Source organism: Pseudochaenichthys georgianus, chromosome 21, assembly GCF_902827115.2.
Source record: "Pseudochaenichthys georgianus chromosome 21, fPseGeo1.2, whole genome shotgun sequence".
In the NCBI taxonomy this organism is placed as follows: domain Eukaryota; kingdom Metazoa; phylum Chordata; class Actinopteri; order Perciformes; family Channichthyidae; genus Pseudochaenichthys; species Pseudochaenichthys georgianus.
This window is the reverse complement of record NC_047523.1, coordinates 14325360-14340280: the sequence shown is the minus strand read 5'-3', so window position 1 is coordinate 14340280 and position 14921 is coordinate 14325360. Positions and strand designations below refer to the sequence as shown.

Below are 14921 nucleotides of genomic sequence, written 5' to 3'. Positions count from 1 at the left end.
TCATCTCCATATTTGTGTTCAGCCTCTACATTTTCCTGCTGTATTTAGCAGCAGATCTCATGGCGCATAGCACGTAACACCCTTACATTACATTTGTTCCTTGTCATGGCTAATGTTTTGAATGAGTCAGTCTTTGCTTCAGAATAATGTGATGACAGTGATGTGTATTTTCTTAACTACATAAAGACTACTTGACTACTATGTCATTTTCTAATAATGTTTTCCTTCTAATGCATTTTAACAAATATATTTAAACCAATACATTGTCAATAATGGAGAATATAGATACAATTCGGCTTTTTGTAGGTACATTTTCAAGTTATCAAATGTTACAGGTAGTATGGACTTTGTTGTGGTCTCTATCGATGTCCTAGATGTCGGAAACTCATGATGATTATGATGTGACCCCGAAAGCATCATGTCCCAGCCACCCATATTTTTCCATCTGTGACCATTGCTCAAGCAGAAAAAACGAAATGTAATTAAATGTTTTCTCATTTGCTTGATTTATCCCAGTCTTTTACAGAGAATAAAAAGTTATCCTGTCATAAACATACAAAACCCATGCGTCCACTCAACCTAACCAAGGCCAATCTTTGCCATAGCATGACTAATAGAAAACCTAGGCAGAACACGTTGTAAATTTGAGAAAATGGCCGTTACGTCATTGATCAATGTGCTGCTCTGTCTGGCTCCATTGACCTCTGTTAATGGACAGTGTATTACTCATAGACTGTATAAAAGAAGGGGACATTGTCCCTGTGATGTCGCCCATTGGTTGTGTGGATTACCGTTTTAAAGCCTTGAGTTTGAGGCATCTTTCTTTTGCCATACATACTGTTTGGAGCTAGTGTTAATTTCGTTGACTAAAACTATGACAAAATATGTTCGTCAACGACCTTTTTTTCCATGACGAAGACGAGACGGCACCAACGGCAATATCGTTGACGAAAAGTGAGGAGACGAAATATTATCAAAGATAACGTTACATCTCTGATAGTCAGTTTTTCTCCCAGCAGTTCCACTTCCGGTGCTGCGGCAGGGCAGCAGCTGTGTGTCTGTGCTGCACGCGGCGGTAGATTTGAATTACACCGGGCAGCGGCACAATATGAACTGTCAGGAAGACTCGGGTCTAACTAACTCATGGTCTAACTAACCTTATTTAACAGAAAATAAAATGGCAACAACAGGGTTTAGGAGCAGTGGTCGCACTCGCGTTAACCGAATACCCCCCCGTCAGCGCGAGTGAGTGATAAATTGTGCACTCGACAGATAATAATGGATTATGACGGAAATGTTACGATCCTGTCCGTCAAAATGACTGACAACGAAAAAGTCTAAAGCCACCACTGCTTGGGAGAAAGAAACGATGTGATATTTGGGCCCATTTTCGCTACAATGAGGCGGAGAAAAAAAGTGAATGCATTGTTTCATCAGAAGGGAAGCAATGTGGCCATAACACAGGTAAAAACACCACAAACCTGAGCAGATACTCTCTGCAAAGCTGCATTCTTAATCATTCAACCTGTGTTTTTCATCAAATAAGGACAAGATATAATCTTATTTATATATATATATATACTAAAATGACAAATTATTGGTTTTGGCTAGACTAGTTTGACTGAAATGTTCTATATAATCTGATGACTAAAAAAAGATTCAACAGTTTTCATTGACAAAAAGTAGACTAAAATAATTAGTTTTCTTTGACTAAAATAAGACTAAAATGCTCAGACTTTTAGTCGACTAAAACTTGACTAAATAAAAACAGGATGAAGGTGACTAAATATGACTAAAACTAAAAAGGAAATTTAACACAGGACTAATAAATAATAAATAGCTGACGAAATTAACACTATTTGGAGCCCATACAAATGCTAAGTTATCAATTAATGCTAGTTCTCGTAAGCTTGGTCAGCAAGATATGTCAGTATTCAACATTGACTGTTATATTAATGAGGTATTAATTGGTCATTTTGGCTGGAATAAAAAATGCTTTTTAACTAAATGTATTTACCAGATCAAATGAACAGCCACATCGTTGCATTTAGTACAACTGTGTGATAGTGTCGCTCCCTAGTGACCTGTGAATCACAAGGTAGCCTCACCCCTTAAAGTAAACCCTGCTTTTTTGTCTGTTTTACTCTAAATGGAAAGATAATTAACTCAATGAACATCATGCAAAAAATACTTGAATTGAGACCATAAACTTGAAGGGAGTGAGAAATAGGGTATTTTTCTTATAGACTTTTATGCAATCAGACTTATAAGAGAGCTAAAGCATTTGATGTCAGCCAAACCATGTTTGATCTGCTCAATAGGAACCAGCTGCATCCACAGAACAAAGACAAACTTGTGTTCATAAACACACACACACACACACACACACACACACACACACACACACACACACACACGCTCAGTCCTATCTGTTGAGTTTGGCCTTATGGTACTATAGAGCCCAATGAAGTGGATATATAGGTAATTATTTAAGACAAACACATTTGTTTCATATTCTCATGAACTTATTTTTTGACACATCATCTCATGTATGCACACTCACATAGAAACCATCTCAGCTGTGAGTAATGTAAAAGTGATGTAATGGTTTCTGTGGTCGCCGGGGAAACGATCCTTGAAATTGCAAAAAAGTCCAAAATGAGTAGAGGAGTGCTGCCATAAATATTGGAACAGCAAAGCGTAAGTTAAATGAATAAACGTGTGTGTGTGTGTGTGTGTGTGTGTGTGTGTGTGTGTGTGGCTCTATATGACTTTCTGCTGGTGTGTATGTCTCCTATTCACATTATTGTCCTCCTTCTGTGTGTGTGTGTATGCATGTGCATGTGTGCGCCTTTGTGTGAAGCTACACCTATAAAAACAGTAATGGCTCGTCATAATTTTAACCACACAGCACGGTCACCGCAAAACTCATTACCTTTGAATCAAAATGTGCTTTTTATACCGGGAAACAGATTTACTGTAAATTGGTTTATTGAAATAGCATTGCCATCATACTATATTTCTTTGTTGTATAAGGTACTGTGTAATAGAAGCTAGGAGGTGAAAAGGTAAATAGGTTTCATTGGATGCACTAGACAAACAGGATGTGAAAGAGTATATTTATATGTTATTATAACACTTCTATTTATCAGAGGAACATACGATACTCTCTGCACTCACTTGTTACAAAGGGCCATACACTCAGTATACCTACACTTCATTTTGATGGGGCCTGAGCTACCCTTCAACATGCTTGAAGGTGGCAATAAGTGGCACAGAGGTCAGGACTGGCTCAAACTGTAGTGAAATGTTTTGAAAGTTGCCAGCGGACTCTCTGGCGCCCCCCTATTGAGGGGTAGGACTGTGGTCGCATACAGTTATTCCAATGTTTTCAGAAATTCGGTTTGCCCATTGCCCTGGTTATTGTGGACAGAACAAAATAGACTTTCATTAGCCCCACTCTCCCTGGAAGTCTCCAATTTTGAATAATGCATTTGTCCTGAGTTTAATTTTCATGTGGAATAACCCTTTGACAAAGTTGACAATAAATTGCAAAGGAATATTCAATAGTTCAAATGATAGGGGTTATAGGTCAAGGCTGAAGACCACATTTTTGACGATTTACACATGTCCAACATTCCAAACTTTTTGGATATAAGTGCTCTGATATTCACAAGATGTTGTACCCACATTGCTCTTATTGTTGTGAACATATTTCAGATTGGCTTTTATTAGCCCCGCCCTTCCCGGAAGTCTCCCATTTTGAATATTGCGTTTTTGTTTATCGGATTTTTTCCCCATTTTGACGCTAAAATTCAAATAAAGAGTGGATAGCTCAAATTATATCAAACAATGAGGTCTTCAGTCGAAGGAAAATACACCGTTTTTGACGATTTACATCAGTTAAAACTATACAAACCACTTGCTTACAACTACTCCGATATGTACACAATTAAGGGTCAAGGCCCGTTCAGCGATTCATGCAGCTTTCATTATTTATTTTAATAAGCTCACTCATTCATCAACAACTACCATTAAGAGTTTTTAAATTAATGTTATGATATGTTTATGTACTTGCATACATTAACCTTTAGCAGTATTGTATGTTTTTTTCTTTTTTCACATCGCTCTCTCCCCACTTCTATGCACTTTAAAGACCAGCCAAGAGAGAAAGGAAGGGGAGATGAGGGTGAGAGGAAGAGAGTGGTTTGGTAATGCACATCCTCCCTTTTTGTTATTCCTCCTCTGTGTTTCATGGCGAGGATCAGTGAAGTGGCAGGTGGATGAAGAGAACACCTGCTCTCTTCATCTCTCTGCCTCTCTTTTTCTCCGTCTCTTGTTCTCTCATCGCACACCGTCTCTTTTTTTCTCAAGTCTCACCCATTTTATCTCTCCCTTTTCTCACCCCCACTTCCATTTTTTTGCAGCAAAAACGCAAATGGATCTGAAGTGCGTTTGTGTGTTGTAGTGGGAGTGTTAGAGATCAGAGGCACAGCAGCAGGAAGGGATAGAGGGAGGAGTGGATTTCCCCCTCATATTAATGCTATTCATTAGCTTGTCTAATTAATTCAGTGCCTCCTCCCTTTACTTCACTATTATTGCTTCCAGACGTACCTCCCTTTTTACCATCTTTTCTCTTTTGCTATTTCTACTTTTCTTCTTTGCTCGTCTCTCTATCCGTCCCCTCTTTCTTTCCTTTTCCTTTTAACCAAATACTACTTAATGTAAGCGTAGTGGTCCCAATCTAGGGAAGGGAATGTTCATCAGTGCGTTCACCACTTTAATCCTGAGACTGAAATCTATAACAACATCTCTTGGATTAATTGACATGCTCGATCCCAAGAGGATGAAACCTAATGACTTAGCTGATCCTCTAACTTTTCATCTGGTGTCAGCAGAATATCAACATGTTCAGTTGCCAATCTAAAAACATATCAGCATGAACATGACGGGTGGCATTCATTGTGCTAGTAATGTTCAAGGATACCATATACCATCAGGTCTGAAATACTTTTCTGAACTCATTTTTTAAATAAGCTATTATTTGAGGTTACGGTTAATTGGCAAATTGTAGCCTTGTAACAACTTTACTAAGATACTGACCTTTAGAAACATTCCCTGCTTAACATCAGCTTGTATTATAATTTATAATCTTTGTGAACATGCTAGCATTTTGCTCTTATTTTAGACTCTTATGTTTTACTTCAATTGTATGCTACATACTCCATGGAATATGAACTATAGTAATCTTTATAGTTAGCAAGCAATCAACATTCTTAAAGAGGACATATTATGTTCAGGTTCATATCTGTCTGTTGTACTGTGACATGTCTCCATCCTTTAATGTTCAAAAGCTCTTTATTTCCCCCGTACTGCCTGCTGCAGCACCTCTTTTCACCCTCTGTCTGAAACCAGAGCCCAGTCTGCTCTGATTGGTTAGCTGACCGGCTCTGTTGTGATTGGTAACCGCTTAGAGGTGTGTCAGGAATGTCCGAACCCCCACATTCATTGTGTTGGACCGCTAGCCAATATAAATGCAAGTGTTACATTGTGATGTCACTATGTTACATAGGTAAACAAAGGAGTCCAATTGAGGTGTTTCAGGCAGGGGGAGTAGTGTGTTGGAGAGGGAGGGACATTTTACTTGCAACAAGACCTACATAACAAATGACAGGAAAGGGATAACCCCCAAAACATAATAGGGACCCTTTGTCACTACCCGATCCGTCCCCCTGCCCGATCGGTTCTGCGCATGTGCGAGATGGTCCGCCATATTGGACAACTCCGGACGGCAACCCAAGATGGACACTTGACACAGTGGCTTTTAGCAAAGCTCAGAAAGAAAACTCGAGAGAGATGAGTTATTGTTAATACAACGTGACTTCCCTATTATTTAACAACTCTTTCTATTGGGTTCTTTTATTTGGGGTTAAGTACATTGTCAGAATAAGTGAGGAATGAATTTAACTTCTGTTAGACAGCTATCATACTGAATACATATTTACTGTGAATGTATGCAAAAATGTATGGCATATGGCTGTCTAACAGAAGTTAAATTCATTCCTCACTTATTCTGACAATGTACTTAACCCTAAATAAAAGAACACCATAAAAAGAGTTGTTAAATAATATTGAAGTCACGTTGTAATAACAATAACTCATCTCTCTCGGTTTTTCTTTTTGAGCTTTGCTAAAAGCCACTGTGTCAAGTGTCCATCTTGGGTTGCCGTCCGGACTTCCGGACCATCTCGCACATGCGCAGTACCGATCGGGCAGGGGGACGGATCGTGTAGTGACACCCTTCAAGCCTTCACACACAAACAGGACGTTACAATATTTCCAGCATTGTACATCACTGAAACTGCCAATTAAAATGTTTTTTTACAGAAAATTATAAATCTACAAATACATATAATTTGCAGCTTTCAGCAGCTAGACATATTATGCATTATGATAGTTTTGAACCACTTTTCAAGTGTTAAAACTACTGTACATACTCAAGTCATTATAATTAGTATATATGATGAAACTAGGAATACATTTAGTCGGGCCTCCCTTTAGTTTTTCCTGCCACTGCATCTTTTTACCTAACCACTGTCTCCATTTTTTCCTCCAACATTCCTTTCACTCCTACACTTTATCTCCGTCTGTCTTTGTTTCCTCCATCCTTGCTATTCTTCCCTCCCTTCCTCCCCACATCTTTTCACTCTCCCTCTTCCATCCTTCCTCCCTCTGCCCTGGCCTTCCTCTCTCTAGCAGTCCCTTGTCTGCCATTGTCTGGATTAACTCACATTTGCTGAGTGACTATGAGGCGGCATCAGGGAGACCTTGTTTTTGTACTTTGCATATTTCCCCCTGTTGCCAACCATGAATCATCAACTAGCCTCTCTCTGGATTCTATTAGCATCTGCACTGCTATCAGTTCATGAGGGTTTAGGGATGGATGGATGGTCTAGAGAGGAGTGTAGAACTAAAGAGTACAAAACTAAGTTCAGACAAACTCACTTAGAAAAAAACACACACAGGGACCAGGGAGAAGGTCAGGGGAGGATTAATGGCTGTGCTCTGATAGATAAACTAATCAAACAAACAAAGACTTCAACGCACACACACACACATTCAAAACACAGACAGAATGTAAAGCAGACACACTCGAATAACCCAAATGAGACATTGAGAGATTGAAAGAGAGGAAGAAGCCCATTGAGATGAATGGCACACAAAAAAAAGTTTTGAAAAACATGAGCTCACACGCAGAGACAGAGCAGTTGTTTTGACTTTGTCTGCTCTCCCCTGTCTAAGGGCCGGGTTCACAGACGGGGATTAAGGCCCCAACAAAAAAGTATTTTTAGCACTCTGAAAGCTTCCATGGAAGTGATGTGCCAATCCAGGATAGAACTTTCATAGTTTCCTTTAGTAGACACACATTGTTATGCATTATACATCTAATCAGTCGGGTGTTATTTTTTTATGAATGTACGCCTCGCTGCACACAGCCACATGCAAAATAAACCAACAGCTTCACTCATAACATTGATTTAAAACTATTTTATTGACTTAAAAATGATCATATTGCTTCCACTATGAAAAAAATACTGCGTTCTACAGCGTCGGCTCGCACTGCGGCAACAATGACGTAACTTTAAATAACGGTAGCACGGATCAATATTTACTGTAACTGTCCAAGTGTGTTTACAGTTTCTCTTCCACTAACAAGTTCTTAAACAATGCAACAACCCATTCCATGTTCCCATTAGTGTTTACTTCCTGTCTGCCTTCTTCTGTGGTTTTCTTTGACGTCCTGCGCTCTGTCTTTTGACCCCGTTCCTTCTCTCCCTTGATCCTCCTTAGCGGTGTGTTATCAAGTATTAACCTCTGAAATGTCGAGATTGACCAATCAGAATCAAGTATTCAACTAAGCCGTGTAATGATATAATATACAATTATTTCATTAATTAAAATGGTAAATTCCATGTTATAGATTGTTGCTCATTTACCTTTAAATTCTTATATTTGTATAAATATATTAATATTACATTTGTTGAGGACATTTTGCTAACTTTAACAGTCTTTATTTGTTTTAGTTTTAATTCAACATTCCTACTTTAACTTCTTATGTTTATATACATATTTGTATTATTTTTTTTGTTGTTTATTTTTTAAATGAAGGTTTCTGCTTCTGACTTCAGATTCAAATTTAAAAAAAATGTATCCTGGTATTTGTTCATGCATAATCATTATTTGTCAAATAGAATAGGACTTAAATCTGCTCTTTTTTTTAAAGGGAAATAACTTCTCCCTGTGTTTTATTTTTGTGAAGTAATATTACACATCTTGTGGTTTATCTCATTGGTTTCATGTCTTTGGTGTCTGTGTTCATCTGTGCAGCTTGACTACAACAGTAGACATGTGTTATGGTCCTGTTTTTCTGTCTTAATCCTTCTTTACTTCATCTGTGCATATGTGTACGACATCTTTATGAGTCATTGATTATTCACATCATTCCAGTAGTTAGCTTTGATCACAGATGGGTACCTGGCTGTTGAATCATTATGCAAATGTCTCTGGAAGCAAACAAAACACAAAGGTCCCGTTCATGTTACTGTGACAAAACTTTACCTCTAACATATTTGAGTATATTTATTTAGTTTTTCTCCTAATCATTGTATTCTGTGTTTGTGTGCTCAACTGTACAGCCTGACTAGAACAGTGGAGATCCTGGGAGACGACAGTCCTCTGGGAATCCACGTGGTCCCTTACAGCTCATCCCTCAGTGGACGGTAAGTCGTGTGAACGCAGACCAACACACAGAAGCAAAAATGCACACACACAAAGAAACACTCATCGGAATAAGCCCTAATTCTGCCCTTTAACCAATATTGTTTGTTTATCTGCTGCATTACATAATATGCCTATACTCTTGGTCCCTGGAGGCGTGTGGCGCAGTGGATAGAGCGTTGGTGTTCGGATCAGGGGAGAACAGGTTCAAACCCCACTGCAGTCAGCATGTCGTTGTGTCCCTGGGCAAGACACTTCACCCCAAATTGCTCCTGTGGGGATTGCCCACAGTATTGAGTATGTAAGTCGCTTTGGATAAAAGCGTCTAACATGTAATGTAATGTCTGCGTTTATGAGGAATTCTCTACCTTGGTGCACAAACACACATTCTCACGCAATGGGAACACATAGGGAACATTGCAGAGCTTTTCTCTGGGTGTGTGACAGTCAGACAGTGGATGGGGATTTCCTACAGCAAAGCAGGATGAGCTTTTATGGCTGTTCTCATGACTCACCTGACCCCGCCAATCTCCTCCTTAAATTCCTCACTCTCTTTTTCCTTTATCCTCCTCCCCCCATTTTCCTAAACACCTCCATCTCTTTCCACCATTTCCCATCATCCCTTTCACCTCTTAGCCTAGTTTCATCCTCTTGCAGCTGAAATCTTTAGAGTGTCACAGTCATCACCTCTGCTTTGTTAAGCTGTGATTTAGTAAGGCAAAGGTTCATATTAAAGGGGCAGTGCACCCCAACATTGAAAATACATTCTTACCTGGCAAGTTATCAATCTAGACCATTTTGGTGTGTTTTCAATGTGTTTTCAGTGTTGGAGATATCGTTGTATACAAATCAAACATTTTTCTTCAATATAAAGGAACTACTTGGTATTCAGTTTGTGGTGCTCATTGCACCAACAATAAAACAAAACAATCAACAATGCTTCCTTATATAAATTGTGACACTGTTACTAAAGAATTATCCACAACATGTAGTTGTGAGTGGTTTTATGTAACAACTATCTTCTTTGTACTGAATTAGACCAGCCAAAAAGCAAGAAACAATGCTAGTTCCACTATATTGGAGATAACTTAGCCATCTCTACGACAAAGATCTCCAACAAGCCCCAAAACTAACTAACTTAATAAATAGCCCTACAGGTAAGAGGACGTATTTTCTATTTTGCGGTGAACTATTTAAAGGGGCCCTATTACACTCATTTTCAGGCTTCAAAATTGTAAATCATGTACGATGTGCTAGAGAGCTAGCCAATAGAAGCATGAGTGTCACATAGTGATGTCATTATGTTATGGAAGAAAACAAAGGAGTCCATTGGAGGTGTTTCAGGCAGGGTCTGAGAGAGAAACTCCCTCCCTCCCTGGAAGTTTTTTCTTTGCAGACCATTTACATAACACACAACAGGAAAGGGAACACCCCAAAAAGCATAATAAGAAAGCGCATCAGTTGATATGACCATCGTAGTGGCTGCCTGTATATTTGTCACGTGTTGATCTCCATGTCGGCACACTTTTGATGTCTTAAGTTTGTGTGTACTTTTCAGTCATATTGTCTTTGGTAATTGACCTACCTGTCTTGTTATCTGCTAGTTGAACACTTTGCTTATCAGTTGAAGGTGACTTATATAAGCACTAATAATGTTTCTGTTAGGAAAATATCACTCGACACCAGGTCAATAATCAGGTACTAATTTATTCTTGCAAGAAGGAGCAGAGTTAAATCACATACAAAGGATAGGTTTAACTCACACATGGGGTATGTTGCTCAACGGAGCAGGACAAAACATCAGGCTTATAAAGTCCAACGTACAGGAGATAACAACACAGTCGTAAATCGAGGTGGCGCTAATATCAGCCGTGGGTGTCGGGTCATCTGCGATGTGACGTCTTCTGGACTTCCTTCACGCGTCATAGAAATGAGATATGTAGGAGACAGCAAGTATGTGTCTGTCTCCTCATAAAGATCAACAACCTGAAATGCCCTGCCTCCTCCTATCACAAAGAGGTCGTACACCGTTCAGAATCACACATGATATCAGTGCATTACAACAAACCCAAAGAGGAGACAACAGTATTTTCTCCAACAGTTTCACAAAGAAAGAGACAAACAGATAGTTGGGGGCTCTTTCTGTCAGCAGTGTCTAAGTAAACATAGACACTCTCTGGGGGTCACCCCATCAGACACATCCGTCCTCTGGGACACACAGAAAGTCACTCTAAAGACAGTCTGTTTGCTTGTGTATCTACACAAGTAGAAGTGATGGGAACACCCCTCTTCTTCTCCTTTCAGGTCTCTCGGTCTGTTCATCCGTGGAGTGGAGGAGGAGAGCCGCTCACGAAAGGAAGGCCTGTTCCAAGAGGACGAGTGCATAGTCATGATCAACAACAAGGACCTCATGGACAAGACCTTCAGCCAGTGAGTGCAACACCGTGTTTGTGAACAGGGGCTGAAGACATGGCTCATACAAAAGCAAGCTCCCGTAATATTACAGATGCATTCATTTCCTGTGCAATATCTGTATCGTGTCAAACAACAACATGGATAAAGATTCACGCTAGTTTTTGTATGGCTATTTATTTAAAGGGTCAGTTCACACAACTTTGAAAAGAATGCTTAATCTCACAAAAGGTTCCCAATTAATGTAAAATAAAATTGAATAAGGACTAGTGGAATATTCAAATCACAAAAAAGCCAAATATTGGTTTAGGGCAAAGTATGTGTTTAAAAACCATTTTGCGATTAAGGATATATTGCTGCTGCAGAGATATCCCAGCCGACAAATCATATTATACAGACTTAACAGAACATGTGTAACCCATCCTTTCATTATCGTTTTAATATATCTATCAATGAACATCTTTTACACGATCAATCCCTCCCATATCGTGGATCATATTGCTGTTGCAATATCAGTCAAAATGATCACAATAAGTTATTTTGTCCAAATTGTGAAGCTCTTATCTTGCCTACATTAGTGGTGCCAATCCACACAGGAGTTTGCCCCTGTTTACATAAATGTGCCTTCATGGTTTCTGTCTTCCTCAATATAACATCGAATAGGAACAAAAGCTGTCTGAATTGCTACAGGGATAGAATATAAATATGCTGGTTATATGCCTACATATACATACAGTAGACACACACATCGGTGATTTAGGTGAATACACCTTGTACAAAAGGAGACGCAAGCTTTTAAAATGTGCAATTGAGCTTTAAATCACATTCATGTAAATGAAAAGGTATTGAAAAATTACATAAAATGATCAGCAAAATTTAAACTTAAGAATATGTGTATATATGAGCAGATGCATTATAGTCTAACATCCTTTCAAGTCTGTCCAAGTCTGTCTTTTCTTCCTGCTGCCTCTGTTTTATTTCCCTCTCCATTGTCAGAGGGCTTATATCACTGTTGCACAGCCATCACAGACAACAGCAGAAAAGACACTTGGCAGATGTTTGGAGAGCATTGCTTACAAATTCATTCATGTGTGTGTTTATAAGAGCCAGCTTCTGTGTGTCGCTCCACTTCATTCCTCTAAGGGAAGATTTGCACAAGATCCATTCGACAGCAGATGTTTCACGCTGGAGTTTGCTTACTATACCGCTGAAGCACCTGAAGAGAAGTACATTAACACGAGTATTTAAGTATGTAACATGATTACAGAGCATTAACATGACAAAAGACACACCTGTAAGAAAGATTTCCTACAGATTACAAGGACTGATGTGGGTGTTATCATGATTACAGCACATTACAACGTCTATACAGTCTACACAATAGTCCTTGTCCAACGTTCAGGGTGGTAATGAGATTATATACGAGATGTTTTATGCTCTACTGTAGGTAAACGGATTATCACCGGCTGGGTTTGCTACATATTGTTCAAAGATAGGTGAATGGGCCCGAGTCCACACACACACACACACACACACACACACACACACACACACACACACACACACACACACACACACACACACACACACACACACACACACACACACACACACACACACACACACACACACACACACACACACACACACACACACACACACACACACACACACACACACACACGCCATTTTCTGACATTTGAACATATGACAGGTTTGAGCATGATTGTACACACAATAACATGCAAACACACACACACACACACACACACACACACACACACACACACACACACACACACACACACACACACACACACACACACACACACACACACACACACACACACACACACCTTCTTGCCCATATTGTTCTGTCATGGCGAGATTATTGAAAAGGTATGTTTGTTCCAGTAAAATATGTGCAAGTAGGCCAGTGAAAGTCCACTGAATCCTATGTGTGCCATTTCCATGAACACACACTTGCACGCACATACACACACACACACACACACACACACACACTTCCATTGTCTGATTAGAATATCTCTTTTACATGAAGGTGTTCGCATCCATTGTCCTTCAGGAACAATAATGGCAATATCTGTGCACGACTACACACGTCAACAAACATCTAGTTACATTGTTCTGCATAGTGGTCTTTCTACAATAAAAACAAGTGTCATTCTGCAAGGTGAGACACGAGCATTTGCTCAGACTGCCCAGTGTGTTTAATGGTTTCATTATGCAAATTCAGAGTAGAATTAAGAAAATATGACGACCCATGCTTTAACTCGCCTAGAAACCACTCTTTTGGATTACCATACAACATCATATTATCCATGGCGTTTTAAGGTGCTAGCTATAATTCCTTATTTTTATGAATGGAAATTGTTCATTCGTATTCATTTTTTGTATCAATCATTTGCACCATATATTTTCTTAATGTGGCTGCCCATGGAGTTTGGTGCATGTAATTGCTAAGAGCTTCTGTTATCTGCGTTTCTTAAACACCCCAATATACATATATTACCGTCATATTACCAAGTGGAGTTTAAGTAAACCAGAAACACATGTACTTTCAGTTGGAAACCTCAATATGCATTTATAATACATAGATTGTAAATACAGTGTACATTTAACCACTGGTTAAATATTTATTAAGATGGAACTTGCCCAAAGTGACATTTTATCACCAGATGTATGCCTGCATGACTTTCTTTCTGTTAAATATAACATTTGAAAGTATTATTATTGCTGATTTAATGTATTACATAGTGAATATCCTTTATACACGACTTTCTAAACATAGTCTCTAGTTACAGAAACTTTATGATCATTTTACATCTAATAATAATCTCGGCGGGAAATAACAGGAGAGTAATCGAATATAATTTAAATAAAGTGGATTTTCTCTGTCGGTTATCTGAGGTGAATGATGGTGTGTACCAATCGCCCCTGACACAATGGTCCCCCTAATTTATTTAGCATAATCTGATATAAAGTCATTCTCTGCAAAACGATCTCTCTTATGAATCATGAGATTATAATGGCCTGCTGCACAGGTGTCATTGTTCTCTGTTGCGTCTCCTGTTCGCTCCTGCCTTCACTTTGCTCCAATCATGATAAATACGCATCACACAGTCAACCACCAGGAAAAAAACAATGGCAATTTACAGTATAAAGCAGCTTAGAATAATGAACTACAGTTTACCACAATATACATCTCAATCTAACATACATGCTTTATTTTAAATAAAAAAGAAAAGCATTTGATTTGACCTGATATGGTTAAACTTGCTGTCACATTTTCCAAACACGGGATATGCTTTATCAGGTTTCATTTTTGCAAAATAACAAGAGGCTGGGTGCCATCTGATAAACAAAGATCAATTATTTCAAGTAGAAAAACATTTAAACCATTACTAATTTTCTCTGAAAAAAAGTGCTTATTATCCCAGACCTCTGTTGGATGGTCCGGGGGATTCCTACACTTTTTGTTTTCCTTCATAAAGAAGCCTATTACAATGTAAAACAACAATATTCTCATTGTTAATCAATGGTCGGTGGGCCACGTGGCACCCTATTGGGATTCAAGTTAAGAATCCCTGATGTACAGTGTGTCACATACTTTACCAAAGCAACATATCTGTCCAGACAACAATGTGACATCGGACATTACAGATATACATAACAAAATCAAAAATATTGTCATTGTGCCGGAATTCCAC

The 14921-nt window shown here is 38.9% G+C and overlaps 1 protein-coding gene across 3 annotated transcripts in view; it reads left to right on the top strand.

Annotated features, from left to right (window-relative positions):
- LOC117466535 (partitioning defective 3 homolog B-like) overlaps window positions 1-14921 on the top strand; it is a 291025-nt gene that overhangs the window by 85083 nt on the left and 191021 nt on the right. For all 3 annotated transcript variants that reach the window (XM_034109836.2, XM_034109835.2, XM_034109837.2), the window contains exons 6-7: window positions 8697-8780; window positions 11083-11208. In XM_034109836.2, the coding sequence (XP_033965727.1) occupies window positions 8697-8780; window positions 11083-11208 (210 nt within the window). The remainder of the gene's footprint in view (window positions 1-8696; window positions 8781-11082; window positions 11209-14921) is intronic.